Raw genomic sequence first — 24705 nt, forward strand, 5'->3', positions numbered from 1 at the left:
GCCTTTTTTTCTAAGCTGACCTTCAGGTGACTGGATGATAACTGTCCAAAGTAGGGTAGCTACACCGGTTTACTCATTCTCCCTATGAGTAACCTATAAAAGTTAGCCTCATCAAAAACACTGTCATAGAAATTTTCATAGTAATATTTATACATACAAGCCAAGCATCATAAAGTCAACCAATACTGCTCTGCCCCATGCAAGTAAGCATAAGGAGGAGATGGGGGTCCTGGCTGTTTACAGAGAGAATGGAAGGTATAGTAAATGGGATTATTGTTCCTCAGTCTTCACTTCTAATGCACTGTATCCTCTAGGCTTTGTCCTTGTAGTAATTCCTACTAGAATAGGTACAGCCTATTTCCCCATCCACCGAAGATCATCTTAATGGTTTTCTTTGGCCACGATGTCTATTTCATTGCAATAAATCAGATGAGAAGACCTGCCCACTGTGGGCGGCACCAACCCCTAGACAGGGCACTATTATACAGTTACTGAACTGCACAATAGTAGAGAAAGCATACTGGGCACAAGTTTGATGGCAATGTTGCTCTCAGATTCTCGACTATGGTTATAATGTGACCAACAGCCTCAGCTCCCCCAAATAAATGGACTGTCACCTGAACAAGCCCTCTCTCCCATGAGTTATGTTTGTCAGGGAATTTTGCCACAGTAACAGGAAAAGAAACTGAGACAGCACGTTTGTGACAGACCATGAAGAACTATTTCCCAATTAACTGCTGACCCTTTAGCCTAAGACACAAAGGACAGAGTCCTGCTAGCATGTTAGGTCCATATGAAGGATGGGCATCTTCGAGTGAAAGGTAAATTCCTATTTTTGTAAGCTTTGAAGACTTAGGGGTTGCTTTTCCTTAAAGAATTCTATTAATTTTTATTTTATGTGCATGTGTGTTTTACCTGCATGTATGTTTGTATTTCCACGCGTGAAGTGTCTGCAGAGGCTAGAAGAGGGTATTAAACCCTCTGAAACGGAGGTGACAGGCAATTGTGAGCCACCATAAGGGCTCTGAAAACCAAACCCAAGATCTTACAAGACCAGTAAGCGCTCTTAATCACCAAGCACTCCAGCCTGGGGATTGTATTTTTATACAGCATTATTATAGCCGTGTCCAACCACTCCAAGAGGGGAAAGCCGCCAGTCTTAAGAGAAAAGCAAAGTCATCTGGCCATGCAATGCAGTGATGCATATCCACAGTGATGCAGGTCTGCTGTGCACACACCTTTTCTCCACTGTCTCAGGAGATACTCAGAATCTAGGTCATGTTTTCTCCTTGACTCCTCCTAGTCTCAGAGCCAATATGAATGTGCATATACCTAGTTCTAGTTTTGTCCCTGGGCTGGGCCTGCCTATTTTTCTCCTCTCAGTTGAAAATGCTTAGCAAAGACTTGCCCTGATCATTTCTGGATTCCCTTTAACATATGGTGTCACATTGCCTAGATACTCATTTCTGTGTATGGACCTAAGTATGCATGTGTGCTCCACCTTACTGGTGGAGCCATTTCTCCAATCCCCTAGAGCAGTGATTCTCAGCCTTCCTAATGCTGTGGCCTTTTAAAATTCCATGTTGTGGAATAGACAACCATAAAATTATTTGCATTGTTGCTGTTATGAATTATAATGTAAATATCTTATATGTGGGATATCTGATATGGGACTCTCAAAAGGGTAGCAACCAACAGGTTGGGACCATTGCCCTAGGTACTCGTTATGAAGTAAGAAAATTGAAAGGGGTCTACAAACACCCCAGAAAGATGTTGAAATCACATCCATTAAGGCCACCAGAGAAGTGCCTTTGTGCATACAGTTTCTTGAACCGCAGATTGCTACCGGTCCACGGGACTCCTCAGGCTGAAGGCTCAGATGGTGAGGTCCTGAAGAGAGCAGTCTATAGAGGGAATTCAATAACTTCAGAAAGCCCATGGTGAATATCTGCCTATGGCTCCAGCTCTAGCTCTTAGTCTGGTCTGCAACCTATGCTAGGAGTAGCTTTGGACCTTGAACATGGCTAAACTAACCTTGGGGAGAAATAACACCTACCTGAGAGCTGGGTGGGGCCACCAAGTTGATGCCTGGAGGGGCTGCCAAGGCTCCCGAGGGTGGACCCAGGGCAGAGGTGATGACTCGGTATGGTGAACCAAGGGCATTGAGGGGGGTCCCCACAGCACTCAGTGTCCGTGGGGCACTCACTGGGGTGTCCGTGTAGCTGGGGTGGCTGTCCATTGGCTTCCCTGTGGGCAAGGCTGCTGATGGGTTCATGGACGTGGAGCCAGTGTGGCCAGGGGAGCCTGTAAAGAAAAAACACAGGTCAAGAGAGGTTAGGGAGGCAAAGCTAGGGCTCCTGGAGAGGCAGAGACCTATCACACCCCTGATTTGTTTCCTGGGTTCTTCCCCTCTTTTTGGCCACTCCTACAAATGCTATTTGCTCAGACAAGCAAAGCACAGGGAGAGGAGAGGGCTTGATCTAGAAGAGGTGACCATCAATGTCTTAGTTCTCGGAGTTTCCCTCTGCATCCTTTGTAACCTGAAAGAGATGCACAGCGAGTATAGCAATGGCTTGGCTCACAAGTCCCCAGACCTCTGGATCTGTGTCCCTGGGCCAGTCAGGAAGGGCAAGTCAACGCCTATGTGAGGATCAGAGTGAACAGAGGCCTGAGCTTTGCTAAGATTCCCTACCCACGTTCATACAGCTATGAGAACCGAGCATGAGGCAAGGCTAAAATTCATTCACCCATATGCAAATTAGAATGACTCAATGTCTTTGTGGGGACCGGAGCCCAGGAAGACAAGTGGGCACAGGCTTGTGGATGGCACTTTCACATCCAGGCACAGGGTACTATGCCACAAGGGCCTGTGGAAGACGTTCTGAGAGCATGGGAGCAGTGATGGGGTGATCTCTGTTCAGTTGAACCCATGTTTCCTGTAGCCAACCACCAGTGAAAGATCAAAGCGATGGGTGGGTGTTCTCCCATCATCTTGAGAGCCCATCATGAAGCATTCTCTCCAGCAGGATTACAAGCTCCAGTCTCTGCAAAATAGCCTAGAAAACATAGCGAGGGGAAACCCCACCACCACCCCCCAAAACTGTCCCTGGGTCCCTGAGTAGCTAATATGAAAGGCCAGATGCAAAGAAATATGCAAAATTGCTGTCCTTAGGTCAGCCATGGTACCTTGTATACAGGGATAGAAAAGGAGAAAACTGGGGGTGAGTGAGTATGGCCTGCAGGAGAGGCTGCCCTATTCTGAACACCTCCTGTGAAGACACTATCTCCCAGGTAGAATTCTGAGCAACAAATGCTAAGGTTAGGAGGCAGGAACCAACCTTCTTCCTTAAAGTTCTGGGGTTAAACGGAGAGTGTCAGAGATGACCATGTGGTCTTAAACATGTCTGCCTGGAGTTTCTCTTGGCCCTTCTGCTTCCTTAATTAAGGTCTACTCAGAGGCTGGCAGATGGTTCAGTGGGTAAAGGCGCCAACTGCCAGGACTAGAGATTGGAGCTCAAACTTGGAACCCACAAAGTGGAAGGAGAGAACCGGCTCCCACAAACTGTCTTCTGACTCTAATACATGCACTGTGGTGTGTGCTCATGCACACACACACACACACACACACACACACACACACACACAGTAAATAATGGCAAAAAAATAAAGAGAGAACAATCATTTCATGAAGAGAACGATCTCAAGACTCAACTCTGAAGACTGACTCTCACCTGGGCCCAACATCCCACTTTTGCCTAAAATTATCATTCGGAAAGAAATCATTTAAACTTTTTTTTTAAAGCAATAAATTGATTCTAGAGAAATACTGAGTGTAATAGCTAAGCTTCTTGTTGACCTGACTGGATTTAGAATCTCCTAGGAAAAACACGTTGGTAAGCCTTTTTTTTAGATAGGTTTAACTGAGGATGGAAACCCCACCCTGAATGTAAGCATCATAAGCCCACAGATGGGGGTTCTGAACTGAATAAAAGAGGGCAAAAGACAAGGGTAGATGGGTTCTCTCATTCCTCGTTCTCTGCTTCCTGATCTGCTTAGCTTTGAGCAAACAGCCCCACACCACAGACAGAGGCCAGGCACACTGCAATACACCACAGACAGAGGCTAGTCACACTGCAATACACCACAGACAGAGGCTAGTCACACTGCAATACACCATAGACAGAGGCTAGTCACACTGCAATACACCACAGACAGAGGCTAGTCACACTGTAATACACCACAGACAGAGGCTAGTCACACTGCAATACACCACAGACAGAGGCTAGTCACACTGCAATACACCACAGACAGAGGCTAGTCACACTGCAATACACTACAGACAGAGGCCAGTCACACTGCAATACACTACAGACAGAGGCTAGTCACACTGCAATACACCACAGACAGAGGCTAGTCACACTGCAATACCTCAGCCACCATGATGGACTGCATGCTCTGAACCTGGAGCCCAAATCAATCCTTCTCTGTCAAGCTGCTTCCTCCCAGGTTCATTGTCATGGAAACGAGGCAAATACACCAAATACAAAGCATATTTCCATAAAACTGTGAAAATCAGTACCAAACAACTTTTAAGAAACATCAACTCCTCCCCAAAAGGAGAAAAGAAATAGTCAGATGTGTTGGTGCAGACCTTTAAACTTTCCAAGTGAGAGTCAGAAGCAGGCAGCCCTCTAAGTTCCAGGCTAGCTTGGTGTGTACAAAGCAAGTTCCTGGACAACCAGAGCTATATAATGGAATCTTGTCTCAAAAAACAAGGGAGGGAGGGAGGGAGGGAGGGAGGGAGGGAGGGAGGGAGGGAGGAAGAAAGGATGGATGGATGGATGGATGGATAGATGGATGAATAGATGGATGAATAGATGGATGAATAGATGGATGAATAGATGGATGGATAGACTGACCTGCATAGAAACACTAGAAATAGATAGTAGAAAATGTATAAGTTGTTTGAGAGCTAAACTAAGATGGTAACATGCAAACACTACAAAAATCAAAGCATATTATTGCTTTCGCTAGTAAAAATGAAGGTAATTTGACTATGAACTGCAGTAGTGGGAAGGGTTCTTTGTTGAGATAGAAGGAAATAGTGCCTGTGCCCAGTTTTCAGTTGTCTTAGAGATGTCCAGGGCCAGCAAGGCTGTGGTGGTAAGGGCACTTGCTGCCAAACCTGATGACCTGAGGATCTTGTCTAGGACTCACATACTGGAGAGAACGAACTCCTGTAGACCATCCTCTAATCTCCCACGTATGCCATGTCACGTGTAAGCAAAAGATAAACACACACACATACTCTTATACAAGCAGACAAATAAATACAATTTTTACTTTTAAACAAACATTAATGTGACTTACTTCTAATGTGTCGGTCATCCCAGATGGGGTAGACAATTCATAACCAGATTTTTCAAAAATAAAATCAAATTCAAAAAGACAAATATATCCTGCAAAAATGTTTTTGTGGTTTTTTTTTTTTTTTGGAACTCTGCCCCTCACAATGACCTAGTAGTTCTTAGCAGTGATAGATTTGCTTTTAGCAAAGCTAATGAACTCTTCTATGACTTGGATGCATATGTCCCTCCAAAACTCAGTTTGTAACTCAAACACCAGGTTTGAGGAGATGAAGAGCACCTCAGGATGCGCCCCATGAATGGATTAATGCCCTTCTCAAAAAAGCTTGAGAATGCTACGAGACTTTCCAGATCTCTTCTGCTCGTGAGGAAACAGCATTTGTCTTTTCCACTCCTTCCCTCTGAGCCCATCAGAATTCAGAGTGTGCTACGATCAGAGTAGAAAGCCAGCCCTCATTAGACACCGGGTCTGTCAGGGCTTTGATCTTGAACTTTGAAACCTCAGGAATTACAAGAAAAGAAGAAGTCATTATTTATGAATTAGGCAGACTGAGGTATCTTGTTTTGGCAACAGGAATGAACAACTGCTCGTTTGTGTTCACTTTGAATGAGGACCCTGCCTCTGCATCCTGTCTACCTTGCTAGCTCCCTTATCCTGCATCTTAAACTTATATCACTTATAATATGCCAAGTGCCCAGAAACCTATAAAATTCCCTTGGACTATTCTACAGGGTTTATTTTCTTTCTTCAATCAGCAGCTTTTTCTATAAAATGGCTTATCTGTGGGAGATTCCTCGGGAGGTCCTCTTCTTGCCTCACAGTAGGCCAAGGAAAATGGTTTTCTTTTCACGGGCCTCATTTCTCCCAGCAAGGAGCTGGTACTTATAACCCCTATGATCCTTTCAGTTAGCTCTGCTCTGCAAGGGATTCCCAGAGTATAGCCTTCAAGCGTTGGAGAGAGAGGACAGGCAATGGGCGTCTGGGATGGTCTAAGCTTAACCACTGACTCAGGGGACCCTGCTGTCCCCAATTGGACTTTGCTAGGCCTTCAAGCTGTCTGGCAAGTTTAGTTTGAGATGCTGAGTATCATCAAGATCCCAAACAGGGACAAGAAGATGTAGACTACAGAAAGAACACTGCCACTTTCCAAAAGGTATTGTAGCACTGTGGCCTCGGGTACAATCCTATTGAGGGGGAGACACAACCTCTGACACAGAAAAATGCCGTAGGGTGACCTCCAGGCTCTACTTTTCAGCTATGTAGACTTTGTTTTCTTAAACAACCAAGAGTTCCTTCATCAGAGTTCTGAATACAGAAAGTTACACATCTGTATGTTGCAGCAGGGCTGAATCTATTCTCCTCGGTGTGCAGGTCCCCTCCTCGCTGTAGCCTCCATAGTACTTGCTCCTGGGTCTCTTTCTCCCCTTAGAAGCCAAGTCTTGCTGGAGTTCTCTGTTGAACTGTATGGATGACACAACCATGCCTGCCTTAGAGAACCAAAGAGAATGCCTGAGATCCATGGTCCATTGGCAGCAGCTGGAAGGCTCAGGCTCACAGGGAGGATGGGGGAAGGACTACTTGAGAGTCACCAAAGACTAGTTTGGGGAAGATCAAAGGGCTGTAGGGGGCGTGCCTCAGTGGTGGCACTTGCCTGCAGTGCATAAGGCCTGGAGTTCAGTATCTAGCACAGAAAAGCATAACAATCCAATCCAAGTGAATAGTGAACGCTCAGGTAAGGGTTTCAACTAGTAAGCATTGATACAGGTACACCATGGTTTTTAACACTGGATTTTCCAAATGTCTGTCTCATAAATTACCCAAAGTCCTCATCTGTCACCCCAGCTACCCCAATACCATCCTTAGGCCCCCTTATATCATCTCATAATCCAGCCTGACACACAGGTCCCCTTTGATGACCAGCAGTCAGTCACCTTTTTGCTTGTCCAGTCAGCATGGACCACATGCATCCTGGACTAACTGAACGTGAACCAGCACATCTGTAGACCACGACATCATGCCACCATGTCAGAGAGCTGAACATCCCTGCTGCAAACAATTGCCACGGTTCCTGGCACTGTGCTCAAAATGATACTGATATTTGTTTACTAATTATTGACTAGCGAAGCATTTGTTCACTGTTTTATATAACTAGACGTAGAATAGATCAACAGAAATTATTTGCGTAAGAAATCAATGTTCCTAACATCCATCAAAACCAAAACCTGTGGAATCTCTAAGCAACAAATGAAGTGTGTGTATATAGAAAGGAAAGAGAGAGACAGAGGGGGGGGAGAGGAGGGAAGGAATGGGAAATAGAGAAGGAAAAAGAGAAAGAGACAGATAAAACAGAAGAGAGTAGTACTGAGATGTACAGAATTCTTACCAAGGTAAGGAGTTGCTTAGCAACCGGGCCTCAGCCAATGAAAGTGAAATGTCAAGCCTGTAGTCTTTCTGACTGGCCAGACAAGGGAGCAAATGGCTTGGCGTGTCCACCCCTTTGGTGCTGTGCCAGGCTGGAGAGTTTGTTTTCCCACTGGCAGCCCTCTTCAGGAGGGCAAGGAGACTTGTCACGAGCCATTGATAATGGCTAATGCCCACCCATGGGGAAGAGGACAGTTTCTCAGAATTGGATTCTCCACAATAAGTTGGGGTGAGGGGGAGCATCCTGGGACCCTGTCCCACTCTGGTTTCTCCCACGGTGGGGACAGTCCCACACCCGAGTCTCCCTCCTTTCATCCAGTAGAAAGATATTGTGCCTAAGCTGACAATCAGAATATTGGATGCCTGGCTTGTCCTTTGTTTAAGGAAAACTTACACATCCTTTCCCTACTTGGCTCTGAATGCACTGTCAGGCTGCTCAGCGAGTTCGGCAGGGGACTGCCATATGAAGGGCTTTAATTGACACTTTTGTGTTGTCTCCTCTCCTGAATAACAATAACAGCTAAGATTACTGAGGAATTGCCATGAGCCAGACAGAGTTCTCAACATTTTACATATATTAACTCACCTCATGCCAACAGCACTTGGAGGCTGGTATTAAAAAAACTTATTAGCACATATTCATTGAATGAATCGACGAGGTTCGTTTATGACGCTCTTGTGCACGTGTGTTGTACACTTTGAGGCTGGTTTTCGTAGTGTCCCTACTTGTGCAGATGTGAAACCTGATCCTGAATCCTTCTAACAGGACCCTCCTAGTCCTGACTCCAGCCCTTCATAGTCCAAACCTCAGCCATGGTTCCCTTCCGTGGGACCCCTGCCTGGCACAATCTTCCACGGGAGAGCCATCCTGCACTAGGATTTGCTAAAATACCTCTTTTATATTTGAATCATTATTGGCATTTTTTCAAAGCACTTTCACATCAGTATCTGGGCCAGATGGAAAGATTTTTTTCTTTATATCCATTTGACTGGAGTAGAGCTGGGTGTCTTAACAGGTGTGGAAAACAAGATATTAGAAACGAGATTCCCCCTGATGTGGGGCTCACCTAGAAGCAGGCCCAAAACCTTTCCTGGATTTTTTTTTTTAAGAGAAAAGAAACAAGAACTTGTCCAGAGTGGAAAACGTGGAGAAACGACCCTGCTTCTGCCTCTGGGGTGCTCAGTCCTGTGTTTTGTTCGCAGCCACTGAGAAGGAAGTAAGGGCAAGGCCAAAAAGATGCACCGGCTTATTGGCTATGAGGCTAAGGCCAGCTGCAGGGGCAGGCAGCCTTTCTTGGCCACTGAGGGAGTTCTGCGGAGTCTTACACAGCTCAGGATAAGGCTGTGTTCTGGCTTCTTCCAGTGCTTGAAGCAGGAGGGAAGGAGCTCTTTTTTTTTTTTTTCATTTTTTTCTCTTTCCCCCACTTCCCCTCCCCATCCCCATTCCTCCTGACTCCCTTCACTCCCACCCTAAAATCTGTGATGATGGAGGGCTGAAAAGCAGGGAAAGATTGATAATCAGCCTCATTATTACCAGCATTACATATAATTATAGCAAAACCTCACTCATTTGGATCAATTGAGAGGAAAATCAGTTTAAATTCCTGACAAGTTGGCAGATTACTTTTAAATTACGATTTTATTGCTTCTAAGTCACACACGTGAATAGTTTGTGTTCCAAGTGCCTGCAAGCTAATGGTTACGAAGTGGGGGATTTTAGAAACCTGCGCTAAAAGACTCTTTTGTAATTAACACCCCGTTAATATGCTAATGACATCCCAACTATGCTTTTTAAATTACTTGAAAACAGATGTATCTTAAATAGGCTCAATGCTTCTCTCACCGGCTTATTTGCTTAACAAACCTTCTTTATTTTTTGGTAAATCAGCAAATACAAACTAATTCATACCATGAACAGGTTTTGTTTTTTTTTTTAAATATCCCTTGTGAATGTATAAAGATTACTGTGTATGAAGGTAAGAACGTGCCAGGGTACATGTGTGTGGAGGCCAGAGGACAACCTCAAGTCGGTCTTCAAGCTCACCTGTTTGAGACAAGCTCTCTTTGGTGGTGGTGGTAGCAGCGATGATGGTTACATTAGTTTTGACAGGTTAGGTAGCCCAGGAGCTTCCTCTCCTGGCTCCGCCTCCCTCTCCTGCCCCCTCCTCCCATCTCCAGGTAGACACTGTGTCCAAGTGGTTTCTGGGGATTCCAACTCACATCCTCATCCTCACAAAGAAAGTGCTAGTACCCACTACCATCTTCCCAGGGCCTGGTGACTGTGTAATCACCACTCTTAATTGATTATGTCATAATGTTGTTGGTTTTTTGGTTTTTTGTTTTTGGTTTGGTTTGGTTTGGTTTGTTTTGGTTTGGTTTTTCGAGACAGGGTTTCTCTGTAGCTTTGGAGCCTATCCTGGAACTAACTCTTGTAGACCAGGCAGGCGTCAAACTTACAAAGATCTACTTGCCTCCACCACCCAAGTGCTGGGATTAAAGGCGTGTGCCACCACTGTCGGCTGATTATGTCATAAGTTAATAAGACTATATTGCTTTTTGATTAGGAACCAGATTTATAAGACTTCAAGAACCACCTTGGTTTATAAGAGGGAATGAGTTCAGAGATGGATCTGCTCAGAGTCACGCAGGGCAAGGCTCCAGGCCTTCTGATTCCTCGAACCAAGCATATGGTACTCATTAAATAATCCCTATAGTCATGGCGCTCTTTGTGAGTCTATGCTGCTATTTCCATAGCAACTACTGGCTTTTTAAAAAACCCTTTTGGAGTGCTATGTGCCAGGCTCCGTGACAAACCTTTTAGATAGACCCATTCCCCCTGGAGGCCACTGTCTCTTTTGTTCCAGCTACAGTCTGGGACAGAGAGGTTTGTAAGGTAAGACTTATCCCTGTTAGGCAGATCAGCAAACAGAGGTTCCTGATGACAAAATGGCTCTTTCAAGAGAGCCTGCTGTGAATTACTGCAGCCAGTACTGCGTGTAACTTAGAACAGGGGTCTAACCTCACACCATGTCTGTCTGCCGCTACTTGGGTAGTTTTGCACACATATACTTTTCCAATTATAAGCCCGGTTGGTCCATGTGGGTATAGTGCTGCCCCCTAACAAATGAGATGTACCAGGGAATCCCACCAACAAAGTCTGTCAGAAGCCAGGTCCATATTCTGGTACCATGTATTCTACGAGCTCTTCTAGCCATGTACGCAAATGGGAGTTTGAGGTGGGTGCTGAGGGTGCCCACTGAATAACTTTTCATTGCTGATGTCTTAGAACATTAGTTCTGCCCAACACAGCTCTTTCAGCCATGGCTTCTATCTCCCTGGGCTTCTTGTCCAGTTCCTCCCCGTCTCTGAATAAGGGTAGCCTTTTCTAAAGACTGTAGTCATCTTACATTGCAGTAAGTATATTTCTATACAATGTTACCCCTGGCTTCATCTGTTCTGGGATTCTAAATATCCAAATTTTTCAGATCCATGCACTTAAACTCGGCATGAGAGAACTTTCCAGAAATAATGGAGCCTCAAATGTTTTCAAGGCTTTGCAGCCCATGTGTATGCTCCAGGAGGCCAACAGGGGACATGTCCTATGCACACCAAGTTTGTGGCTCTTAAGTTGAATGAATGAATGAATGAATGAATGAGCGAGCAGGCATTCACTCATCCGTCAAGGGAAGCACTTCCCTGCTCTCTGACGTCTGCTCTGTTCTCCTCATTGCTGGAGCTGAGAAAACACAGGTACTCGGTACCCCAAGCCTTCTGTGAGGCTGCTTCCCCATCACCCTCATGACCGGTAAGATGGAAAAGAGAGACAAAGATGCTGAGCCCCAGAAATGAAACTCGGGCAAACAGCCTAAAATATTTATTAAGTACTTTCCCTGCCAGTCTTCTGACTTCTTGTAAATGTTCTTTTGATTTAAAGATCACAGCCTTTTCCATTTTTAGAATTCAAATATTAATTCTGAAATCCTAACTGGACCCTGAGGTGACCTTGAGCCTGAAATCCTTGCTGGGCATACCTTTGGTCCTCTTCTAGGCACTGCAGCCGACTCGGGGCTCTTTAACTCCAGGGTGAGAAAACAGGAGTTAGGGGTTAGCAGGGTCCCTGCCCAGTGCTCGCAGCAGCCCCATGAGCATCTGCCCAGGAAGGACTTGCTAACCTGTGACTGTCTAGAACCTATGCGCCTCCGGGAGTCAAATCCAGGTCGTGTTTACTTCAGCATGTCCCAGTGTGCAGTCTGGCACTTTAAGGCAGACCTCCCTCTTGTAAGGGGGTGGCGAGTACATGTACATACAGAATTCCAGTCACATTTAATGCCAGCCTCCAAACTCTGTGTGGAAAGGGGGAAGAGACTTCTATAGAGTATTTATAATTTTCCATGCTAAAAGGAAAAAAAAGAAGAAGAAAAAACCCTTACAACTAACAACTTACAACTGTAGGTCAATGCTTACCCACTCAAAGTGGATAGCAGGGAAGGGGAGGACCCCGTGGTTTAGCTCCCTTCCCCGTTCCTCTTCCTGCCCACTCAGGGTTGCTCAAGAACTGAGTTTGAAGATGCCACCCATCCCTACATCCTGGCCAAGCTACATATGCTTTCCTAAGCATCTCCAAAAGTCACCGGACGGTGGGGACAGATGGCCTATGGGATGCTGTCTGACTGTGAGAACTCAGCTCCGTGACAGAGAAACCAGAAGGAAAGCATCTTACAGCTGGGAGTTTGGGGATCACAACTAATGGAAGAGCAATCAGAAATGGTAATAAAACTTCTCCGGAGAAATCCCCTAGGGACCTGCAGCCTTTCTGGAGCACAGCCACAGCTATAGCCTCTTCTTTCTGCAAGGGCTCATGTGCGCGCCCCTCACAGATGCAGTGTGGCCTGCAGAAGTGGATGCTGCTCACTGTCCGGCCAACCCCTGCCCCAGAATGGAAAACTCCAGCACATATTAAATAAAATGCGATCCGCCTAGGGGATGGTCCTTTGTGTGGTCATTTGCCTCCTTCCTAAGGTGAGAAAACATAAGAGCTGTGAACTATAAACAAGTTACAAATAATAAAAATCGGCATGTAAGCTGCTCTTACAAATAACTCATCCATTTCATTTCTAGGACTCTTTCCTATCTCCTAGCCCACCCTCCCTCTAGCCCCAGGTGGGCGTGGTCACACAGGGGAAGGTTAAGCTCAGTGGCCCTGGCCTGAGTCACCTAGACTCAAATCTTGCCTAAACTCTGCTCCTCACTGGTAGGATGACCTTGGACAGTTTGCTCAGGCTCTCTAGGGCTCTATTTCTTATCTCCTAGGAGCCCAGAGAACACTAACATATGCATGCATGTAGGGCCCCAGAGAGTGCTGGGCACACAGTAAGTATCTGGTAAATGCTGACGATTATTGTCACTCTTGTGAGGATGACTGAGCTAGGATGGGGTCCATCTCAAGCCACACAAGCCCAGGAATTCTAAAAAATAAATGTCTGCCATATCCTGAACTCTATATCACCTGCTTTTGCCCAGGAAGGGAAACAGCCTCTCCCTTCAGTAGCCACGACATCAGACACCCAGGGCTAAAGGCCCAGCTCTCAGGCTATAACTTGGGAGAAATGAAAGATTTCTCTTTCCACAGTTTCTTCTTTTCATTACGATTGATTGATCTACCTCTTTGTAATATTGTAAATGTTCAGAAAATAGTTTATCCTAAATATGCTCCTTCCAGCATCTCATACACAGTTCTTTCTTCCCACACAAACCCTAACCACTTACGCCCATAGCTTTCAATTAACCACCCACACATCTGCAAAGGGGAAAAGAATGTGTTCTGGAAAACACACATATGTGTATACATACATACACAAACGCTGCCAACTTGACTCTCCTCTGTGGCTATTCTCAAGTTGATAGGGGGCAGTTTCCAAAACCAGATCAATCTGTGATTGGGTCCCTAAGAAGCCACAGTTAATGGCCCAGAGTTCATTATTGCTCATAAGCTATTCTGCAGTTTCCTTCTCAATGGCCAGGCCCCTGTGCCAGCAGCCACCCGTCCATCATCAGCCTGGTTTTCCAGGCTGGAGTGAGGCAGACTGCTGCCCCTATCCTTGCAAAGTAAGTGAGCCAGCTTCCAAAGCTGTGAGGCACCTCTGCAGAGCACGGACCAGCGGCCTGAACACCTGGCTGCAAGGGCCAGCTGTGTCGTGTTCTAGCTATGAGGGTCCTTTACCTCCCAAAGTCTTCACCTGCTCTTCTCTCAAAGAAAGAGAACAATCAGGGTTCCCTGGCCTGTGGGAAGTTCAAGGACCACCTACCTCCATCCAGGTCTAGTAAGGTGAGCATCCAAACTGCCTAGGCTCCCCCAAAGCCAGTACGTGCAGTAGGATCACAGGTCAGGGAACCCTGATTGCTCTTTGGGCTGACGAGGGAGGGGGACTTGGTGGGGGAGGGGGAGGGAAATGGGAGGTGGTGGCAGGGAGGAGGCAGAAATCTTTAATAAATAAATAAAAAGAAAGGAAGGAAGGAAGGAAGAGAACAAGCCGGGCGGTAGTGGCGCACGCCTTTAATCCCAGCACTGGGGAGGGGGCAGAGGCAGGCGGATCTCTGTGAGTTCAAGGCCAGCCTGGTCTACAAGAGCTAGTTCCAGGACAGGAACCCAAAGCTACGGAGAAACCCTGTCTCGAAAAATCAAAAAAAAAAAAAAAAAAAAAAAAAAAAAAAAAAAAAGAGAGAGAGAGCTGCTGGGTCGACCAAGCCAGGGCGCTCACACTGACAGCTGGTCCCTGTCTTGTAGGTGCTTGTCACTCTCTCTCCCCTGGGATTTCTGCACACTTAGATGGGGTATCGCAAGCTTTGTCTTGAATCTTCTCAGGGGAAGCATACTGGGAAAACAAGCCTTTTCCTGCTCCGTTGGCAAACCCAAGACTTAGCCAAGAAGAAAACACTTCTACCATCCAGAGCCGAGTCGGAGTCTAAGCACGAGAGTGGGCACTTTGCAGGTCCCTGTGAGCATTGAACTTCAGCCACATCATAAGCATGACCCAGACATTAATGTTCCTTCCCAACAGTGACATGGCTGCCCTAGAGATTCTTACAGGACCCCAGAACCTTCTGTGGCTCTATTTGCTATTATGTGAAAAAGCAAAAGTCATCCAGCACTGTAATTATGAAGGCAGAGGTATTACGGCCACAGGCGATATCCTCAGGTTTCCTGAGCCTGTAGCGGGATCGCCCTCCTTCACTGCAGGTTCTTAGAACAGAAGGGACAGAGTCCTTTGGCTCTGAATGTAGGCGTCCTCTCAACTGACTCACGCAAACAAAATGAAAAACATCAACAGAAACAAGCAAAATAAGTCATTCCTTCCTTAGGGATGACAATGAGAAGCACCACTAGAAGCTTAAAAAAAAAAACCTTTCCCCATGTTATAGCAGATCTCATATAACAATTACACTAAATACTGGAGCCTCCACAATTATTAAAATTGAAGCCAGCAAAATGTGTGGGTTTTTTTGCAGATTTAGTTGTACGTTTTTTTCCAGATCTCCAATTCATTATTCTACAATAATATCTGGTATTTAAATTGATTTGCATGTTGGCTTCTGAGCAAAATGGGAAGGAAGGATGCAAATATCGATTTGTATTTGGTACCAAATGTACAGATAATTGTTTTTTCATGTGCTAGCTACTTCTTTAATTCTCAAAACAAAACTCTAAGAATGAGATTACAAATCCCACTTTACAGATCGAAGATGTGAAGGAAGGTCTAGAGAGGTTCAGTAGCTTGCCTGAGATCACACGGACAAATGATAAAACAGTAAGGACCAATGTCAGCAGTCTCATTCTGTCTGTCTTTCTCTCCCTTTCTCTCTCACCCTCTCTTTCTCTCTCTCTCTGTCTCTCTGTCTCTGTCTCTCTCTCTGTGTGTATGTGTGTGTGTATGTATATGTGTGCGTGCGTGCATGCATGCTTCTGTTTGCTACAAATCAATTCTTCTACAGTTTGAGTCAGAGACATCTCTGGAAACACTTTGCAACTCTACAATCCATCACCTTGGACTAATCTTGGCCTTCTTTTCGGCCTCATCTTGGTGGCTATTTGAATGAGACATCCTCAGCTCTCCCTAAGGTCCTTGAGTTGCTAATATTTCACAGTTCCAGCAAGCAGCCCCCAAAGAATCTTAGCCTAGTTCCTCTTTCTTCTTCTGTGTTGAAGCCATCATCGCACAGACCTAGAGCATCTCAAGAATCGAGCTGAACATAAACATGCCCCTCAAACAACCAAGCTCACGTGCAGAGGGAAAAGTTGTTCTCAGCCCCGAAGGGAAGTAAGATGGGAGTGGAGAAGGACCTGCCTACAGCCTGGAGGCTACATGTCAGGCATATTATTGGCCACCACTCTCAGCCATCAAACTAGCCTAAATAACTTGTGCTTTACCTTGAACCTATTCCCATGGTTCCTTGCCTTTGGGCCCAATCAACAATCTTCTAATGCTTCAGCCACTGTACACAGTACAGCATGACTGTGTACACCTAAGGGGCCTGCCCCAGTGCAAAGGGACCCTGACCGCCTGGCCCCTGCTTGGCTCGTACAGTCACTGGGTACACTCTGAAGGACTGAGACACCTCCTCACCCAAAGCCTCCAAGCCAGGGACAGTCATGTGTCACAATGCCTCGCTGAGGATTCAGTCTAGTACAGTGGCAAACTTTCTTCCCAGGCCTTTGGATAAATCGGCTCTGTTCACAGAGGAGGTCAGGAGAGCAGGGCCTCCACTTGTTAAGACCTTGGAAATCTGTCTGCTTTGCCATGCCTGCCAGAATCCATCCAGCACAGCCTGACTTTGGTTCCCAGGAACATGAACTCCATGCCACCACCAGACACATGAGAAGTCAGTTGGTTTGACTGCTGGTTGCATTTACACATGGCTGGCTGGACTACTCCTGTGCCTGATGGGAGGGGGTCCTCAGGACACTTTTGCCTGGTATTGCAGGCAGCTCATGAACTCGGCCTCCGGGGGAATGAGTGACTACCCTGCCTGGCTTGGCTACCTAGAGCCTCAGTTGGCAGGTTCTGTCTCCTAAGAGCCTGGCCTTCCCTACCCCCAGCCCTAGATCTCGACCCCCAGAGAGGAAATGATGACAGCAACCCTTGCTGTGGAATTGGGGGCAGCAGCAGGGAGGAGAGAAGAGGCTATTAGCAAATCAAAAGGGGAAAACGCAGGAGGGGAAGCAGGGTGGCAAATTAAAGGGGCATGTTTCCTTTTTGAAAATCCAATTGTAAAGCTTTTAAGTAAAAACAACCTTGCCCATGTTGCGAAGTATTTGTAGCACTTTTTGCCCAAGCAAAGCCTTTTCCATCACTTGTTTTTTTCTCATTACAATTTGTAATAGGTACGTCTTAGCAATTTCCCTCACTCTCACTTTTCACGCCCACAGGACGTGCGGGGTGGTAGTAGAGCGCTTTTATCTTTGTTTGGTTTAGACTCTCGGAATACCCCCAGGCCCTTCTTCTGATATGCAAACATGCCTCCACCTTGGGACCATTCCCTCTTCTGCACGGATAAGCACCCACGAAACACGCGGTACACGCACTGCACATGCTTATGAACATACATGCCCGCCTTCCAATTCCAAGCTACGTTATCCCGTTTCTTCCCTGCCTCTCCCCAGCAGGTTCCCACTCACATGGTGAAGCCCAAGTGAGGTCCTTACCACCAAAGCCGGTGGGAAACTTCATGAAGTGGGAATAATTTCCATACATGTTTGCTGCTCAGTTCATTCCTCTGCCGCGCTTCTGAAGAGTAGTACAGCCTCTCCCGACTCCCAGGCACAGCCCGGCTTTCTTCAACTTGGGCTAACAAGAGTGGCCATCGCTTGCTAGCAGCCGGGGGAGCGCAAGCTGGGCCAGCCCTCTGGGATTAGTCAGGAATCTGCCTCTAGATCCGAGAGTCCACATAGTGTTGAGAGGCTGTGGCGGCGGCAGCAGCTGGTGCCTGTCAGTAATCACGCATAATGCTGCCGCCACTGCTACTCTTCTTGCCTCTTGCCACCGCCGCCGCTGCTGCTGCTGCTGCCGCCGCCGCCGCCGCCGCCGTCGCCGCCGCCACCACCGCGCCTGAGATCCTGTTGCTAGTTTGATTAACTCTGGACTGGGCTGCTGTGAGCGACTCTTCCAGCTCCCCGCGAGTCCCCAGAGGTCCCTACCGGGTGGCACAATCTATTAGCTGGGAACCAATCGATGTGTGAGTGCCCTAGTAGGTCAGGAGAGAGGGGGAGGTGGCAGCAGATAGAAGACTCTTTAGGTGCCTTTTCCTTGACTCGCACCCACAAAAAATCAATGGGGTTTTATTAAAATGCATTTTCTCACTCTGGCTCCTCTCTGTCCAGTGCACTCGTTATTTGATCTGTGAAAGGGGGCGGGGGTGGGGGCCAAGAGAGAACAGAGCCCTTTCATAAGCACAAAATTAGAAAAGCATGAGACTAGATGCCCAAAGACGAAAAACTAAAATAGAGCAGCCTTTAGATTCGGGCTGGGCCCCTCCCGCTTGGGTGGCCAGTCACAGTGGTCCGGGCTCTAACATTAGAAGCCTGACAGAGTAGTCAGAAGACCAGGGCATACAGGGAGCATACAGGTAGAAGGTGTTCTATAGGTAGGAAGGGGATGTTGCCTCCACAAAGTGGTATTTGTACTGATGTTTCACTGTGGGGGGCAGGGATAACTTTACCTTGAGCACCTCATTGTGCTATCTGCTCAGGGATCTTATGTGCTCTCTCACTGACCCAGAGAGTCCCTTAGATAGAGCCAAGCCACGGAGGGAAGTCTAAGTACCTTTGATGTTCGGGTCTGATGTACTGATTCCCTGGGAAAGCACTGCCCAGCCTAGATTTGAATACCTTCAGTGCTGGGGTACACTAGTATCCCCTAGCATCTCTAGAGAGCATTCTCCACCCCACTCCTCCCCACAGCTTCGGCCTACACGATCTCGGCTACTCTTTGAGGTCACAGAAGAGACACTTATGGGGTTTGTCACTGGAAGTTCTGACAAAAGACCTACCATGCCAAACACAGCCATGCCTTCTCTAGATGCTCTAGGTTCTTCCATACAGTGTATGCATGTATCACGAAGATTTCATGACTATTCAAAACATCCAGAAGGCTGGGGAGACAACTCCATGAGTAAGAATGCTTGATGTGTGTTTGTTCAGATCCCCAGTGCCCATGGAACAAAGCTGAACGTGGTCATGTGCAACTATAATCCCAGCACTGGGGGGTTGGGGTGGAGACAGGAAGATTGATTGATGGGGCTTGCTAGTCACCAGCCTAGCTGGAGAAGAAATGGTGAGCTTTGGGTTCAGAGAGAGACCTTGTCTCAGAAGAGCAGAGTAGAAAGTGATAGACGATACCTGACATCCTTTTCTGGCCTCTGCATTCGCATACATGGGCATGCGCACTTTCATACAGACTCACACCAATCAATGTGTCCACACGCGCACCACCTTGTTTCCAATACTGCCACTTCTATAGACACCCTCAAGGAAGGGTAAGGAGAAGGTCAGACTTGCATGACTACTCTACTATGGGTCAAACTGTACTGCGAGCTGTGATATGAAGGTGGTGGGCACGCTGTGAGTACTCTCCCCAAAGGCCAGGGTCACAGGACGAGAACTGAGGGCTTACACAAAAAGCAAAGGCTTCTCCAGATACTGCGCAGGACACAGATGGCCAGGGAGGTCAATCAAAGCAGAGTACTATGGAACAAAACCAACATTTGACCTCGAGAAGAAACCAAAATGAAAACTTAGGGGGAAAGTACCGGAGGCAAAAACAAGATTGAGATGACAAAAAGAGGAGGCCATGAGGGGACCAGAGCAACAGCAGTCAAGAAGGCGGGTCACATGGTGACAGTGAGGAGCTATGTGGAGTCTGGTGTCCCTGTGGGCGGACACTGGGTCTTAAAGCACTAACCAAGGGCTGGCTGGCTGGTGTAAGGAGAGCGGGCCAGCTCCCTGGAGGCCCGCTTGCTCACGTGGGCCAGCATCTGGGCTCTACATGTTAATTCCCAGAGAACTAACTTTATAAAGCCACCCCACTCGTGAATGCTGACCCTTCTATACATCCCTCATCCGATTCCTGGATGACTGGTTTGGGGGCCTACTTACCTTGTCTACCTGTATTCCTCTAAATACAGGGCATTCCTTCCTCGTTCCAGATATTCCGGAATATGCTTCTGTTAGCCAGCGTAATCTCTTATGCCTATCCCCATTTCATGACTTCGGAAAATACAACAGATGGCCTTCCATATCTTATCCAAGACATTAATCAAAATGTTGAGAGGAATAGAACAAAGATAGCATCTTATACCACGAGAAAGTCTGTCCTTTGGTGCCAAGTCTGAGGCCAATTTTGCCGCAGATCCCAACTCCACGGCTATAGCCCAGTGAGACTGTAAATTACCGAATCTCCCTGGGCTGTGAGTATACAAGGGAACCCACACATGCCCACCACTTAAACTATGTCAGAAGCATGATGCATGTGCCACATGTCCGAGCTAATTTGATGATGGCAGTGAAGATGGCATGAGGACTTCAGTGAGGCCCTTCAGTTCACTTTCTTTAAATAAGCTCCCTCCATTCTCCTCTCCGATGAGAAACAGGAATGCAATCCACCCTACCACCTGTTCCCAATTGTCTGCCTTCTCCACTGTGGTGTCTGAAGCAAGCATCTCCATCAAGAGCAAACCACGTTTTCTATGATATGCCTGTCAGAACGGAGACACATTGTTTCAATTGGCTGTTTGATGATTCCAGGCTTGCAAGGGTTCTTCTAAGTAATCTGATGCTCAGAAACTGTCCTTTAAAATGCCCACTCGAGAGCCCAACACTAATGTCAGACGATCTGTTGGTGGTTTTCGTCTCTTGTCACTGTTAGGTATGTTTTCAACTTCTTTTTCTCACAGAAAAGGCAAACTACTTTGTAAAATGTTTTCATTATTGTACGTGTATGGGTGTTTTCTTGCACGTTATGTCTGTGTACCATGTGTCTAGTACCAGGAGGGATCAGAAGAGGACATAGGATCCCATGGACCAAACATCTGGGTGCTGGGAATTGAATCCAGGTTCTCTGGAAGAGCAGCCAGTGCTTTTAACTATCAAACCATTTCTTTACTCCCAGAACAAGCGTAATTCTTAAGCTAGCATGGCGGCCTCGCCATTGTATCTCAATAGAACCTTTGAGGTAGGTAGAGGAAAACACTATGGGACAGTTGACCTGAAGTCCTGGGTCCATGCAGCTCGGCCACTTGGCATCTTTCTGGTCTGGGGCAAGCTGGACTCGGGGAGGGGGCAGGGGAATACATATGCTGTCCATTCTATTGGAGTCCCTGGACTTTGTTTTTGTTTTGTAGGTCATGTATGACAAGAACTGGGCATGTGTCCACTTGGATACTGTCAAGTAAATTCAAAGAAATTAATGCTTTCTTGTTTTTTCTCGCTCTATCCTTTTTTTGTGGGTTCCTTCAGTATGATTTATTACTCATTTTCATTTAGTTTTTCCCATCTGCCAAATCCTTACCCATCATTCAAGTTCCAGCTCAGTCCCATACCTGTATAGGAAAATCTCCCCCCAGTCTGTGTCTGGCAAAACTCGCAGTTGTGTGACATTTCCTAGATATGGGCTCGCCACATCCCCAGTACAGCGAAGCTGAGGGCCTTGTGGTCACTGCATAACTGTTAACTCTGCAAAGACAGTGCCAGTGGATTTTGTGAGTGATTCCGACACAAATGCTAATAGATATTTAATAAATACGCTGCATCAAAAAGTGGTTGCCATGCTTGCAATAGTGCCAGTGTACCACTAGTACATAAGGGTTCTTTCCCCGCAACCCCTTCCCAGAGGCTCACCTGCCACCCGAAACTTCCTGCCAGGTTCAAAGAAATGTGGGCATTCTTTTCCCTTCAGTCTCACAGCCCCACTATGTCTCATCCCAAACCATTAGTGGTGTAACAACGGCATCCGGACTGTCCAGCATGTCCGACAGAAGCCCTCCCCAGACAGCTACACGGACTTCAGTCATTCCAGTGTCTCCATCTGTTAGGGAATTCTCATCAAGATGTCAAATGAATGGCCAAACGCTCCTTGTCTGTAGAAGGAACTAGCTAATGCATTCAGGAGAATTCTGAGTTTACTTTTTGCCAAGGATAAAGGTCCTGTTAAATGATACATTGAACTTGTATTAATGAGCTCTGAGAAGGGCTTTTGATTAAATGAGGATATGCATTTGCCCTGTAACATTAAGTGTGAACTCAGCCAATGAATCTTATATTTAAAAGCCTGATAATCAAAGGGTACAGTTTTATCTCTGGGTAGTTTGTTTTTCTTTCGACCAATGGTGATATAAAATAATATTTTGCAGCAAACACAGCTGAAAACCTACAGTCATTCACTTGATGATTACCAATAAACATTAGGTACAGCAACCAGATGAGCTAGTCTCATAGTGAGAAGGTGGGTTGGTGAACTTTACCTTTATAACAGTATGTTGAGCTCCAATTTGTGTTCCCAAATGCTAGAATTATTATCTCAATTTTATAGATAAAAAAATTGACATCGAGGTGGTGAAATTAGAGAAGAAAAGACAGTTACTCAAATATATATTCTATATTATACACAGACACACATTTTTAATGTGGCTTCATCACTATCAGAGACAGAGTGGATATGACATCAGATTGCTGGGGCTGGAGAGATGGCTAAGGGCTAAGAACATTTGTTGCTCTTGCAGAAGACCAAGGTTGGGTTCCCAGCACCCACATGACAGCTCACAACATCTGTAACCTCAGTTCCAGATGCTGTGATGCGCTTTCTGGCCTCTTCATCTACTACACAAATGGTGCACAAACATACGTGCAGATAAAACACATATAAACATAAAATGAAACTAGGTAAATCTTTTTTAAAAAATCCATGTCCCCAACTTTGACTCCTAGCCAGAGTGACTCTTCCAGACCATCTTCTTCCTCTCACTATTGATACATGTCTTAGTTTCCTGGTGCTGTGATTAATATACCAACAAAGGCGATTCCAGGGGAAAGTGGTTTACTTTGTCTTACAATTGAAGGGTATAGTCCAGCATGGTGGAAAGTGCTGGAGGCAGGTGTTTGCATCACTAGTCTTTGCATCCATAGTCACAGGCTGAAGGGGATAAATGCTCAGCTCACTGTCTATCTCTTAGTCAGTTCAGAAACCCAGTCTACTGTCCAGGTGGGTCTCTCATCTGAATTAATCTGATGGAGATTATCTCCCACAGAAATGCCCAGACGTTGGTCTCTTGGATTATTCTAGATTCTGCCAAGTTGACCATCACTGTGAATCATCACAATATGTTTCCATTACACACGTGTGGTCCAGAGTAGAGCTTCCTACATATTGTTGTAATTCTTCTTCTTCACTCATTTAACACTCATTGGCTTCTAGTTATCAGGCGAGATCTATGAATAGAAAAGCTGGATGTCGTCCCTGACATCCTGGAGCTTGAGCAGTCTAGTGGAGGGAATACATATTAAACAAATAGTCACAAGCACGTATGTCATTAGAAACCATGGTAAGCTCTAGGAAGGAAAACAAGGATGAGATGGCTGATTATAGCAGGAGACTCTGATTTAAATTGAAAGGTCGCAGCAAACTTCTGAACTATAGTCATATCTGAAAGATCGGTAGGATTCAACAGAACAAAAGCAGGAAGGTGGGGAGGAGGGTGCCAGGCAGTGAGCGCCACAGGTCTGATGACTGAGTAGGGAGTGATCAACATGTGGGATGCAGAGGCTGGGGTAACATATTCTCTCCCCCATGTTGAATGGACAGCGTTCCAGAGTTCCGTTCTCCTGCTTCTCACCGTGGTTCTGGGCTAGATGGACCACACGAATGCTGGATGCTGTGCAGAATCTCTTTTCCTGCCTCTGTCTCTCTCCACTGCTGGTTAGATGAGTGAATTGCCATTTTCCAGTGACACTCCATAATCCCCTCATGTATGTGTTCCTTTTGCCCCTCAGTTCAGAGCAGTCCCCACCTCTGCTCTCTGTTCAAATACTGTCCCTAAAGGCCATTCACTTGAGTCCTTTGGGTGGCCCTCTGAATTCTCTCTCTCTCTCTCTCTCTCTCTCTCTCTCTCTCTCTCTCTCTCTCTCCCACTTTCTAGACTGCCATAGCTGTGGCTGGCACCACCGTTGCATCAGCAAGCTTCTCCTTGCATCATCATAAACGCCTCTGAAAACTCTTAATGAGTGGCAACCGCTAGACAACTGGCAACTAAGTCTGAGTTATTTCTGCAGCTCGCTGAGCCCCCACAACATAATCTTACATGTAGTAGAAACCTAGTAACCGTATGATCAACGTAACCATATGTTGAGTACAGCAAGATCTCCTGATGTCAACTCCAGGATGCTGAACGTGAGGAAGTGAGTATAGCTATGCTCAGATTCCAGTTTGATTTTTTAAATGGACATGTACATATATATTAGCACATATATGCATGTATATGCCATGTGGAGGTCTATCTCTGATCTCTTGTATCTTCATCTCTTTGCACCTTTATTGTTAGAGACAACACCAAGCTCACCAATTTGGCTATGCTGGCTGGACAGCAAGCTCTACCAATCCACCTGTCCCCACTCCTCCAGTGTTAGCAGCGTGAGCCAATACGCCACCACACCCAGCTTTCTACCCAGGGGCTGGGGATCCGAACCCAGGTTCTCATCCTTTCGCTGTAAGCACTTTCCCAACTGAGCTCTCTCACCAGTGCCGCATCGGATTTGAGAGCCCAGATTTCATTGTCCCAGAATCACAGGCTTCTGTGGAGCATAGTCGTCTCAGTAACCGAAGACAGATACCAGGTAGCCACAGTACAATGCCGATTAGCTTCGTTAGAACTATC

At 46.3% G+C, this 24705-nt stretch overlaps 1 protein-coding gene across 1 annotated transcript in view; it reads right to left on the reverse strand.

Annotated features, from left to right (window-relative positions):
• Positions 1-17896, reverse strand: part of Rxrg (retinoid X receptor gamma) — a 42190-nt gene extending 24294 nt beyond the window's left edge. The window contains exons 1-2 of the mRNA XM_041662680.1: positions 17489-17896; positions 2057-2304 (exon numbers count right to left, since the gene is read on the reverse strand). Of these exons, the coding sequence (XP_041518614.1) occupies positions 2057-2304; positions 17489-17537 (297 nt within the window). The 5' untranslated portion in view covers positions 17538-17896. The remainder of the gene's footprint in view (positions 1-2056; positions 2305-17488) is intronic.
• Positions 17897-24705: the final 6809 nt, after the last annotated feature.

The sequence above is a fragment of the Microtus oregoni genome, unplaced genomic scaffold, assembly GCF_018167655.1.
Source record: "Microtus oregoni isolate MIOR12 unplaced genomic scaffold, Mior012 000013F_ref0000133, whole genome shotgun sequence".
NCBI lineage: Eukaryota > Metazoa > Chordata > Mammalia > Rodentia > Cricetidae > Microtus > Microtus oregoni.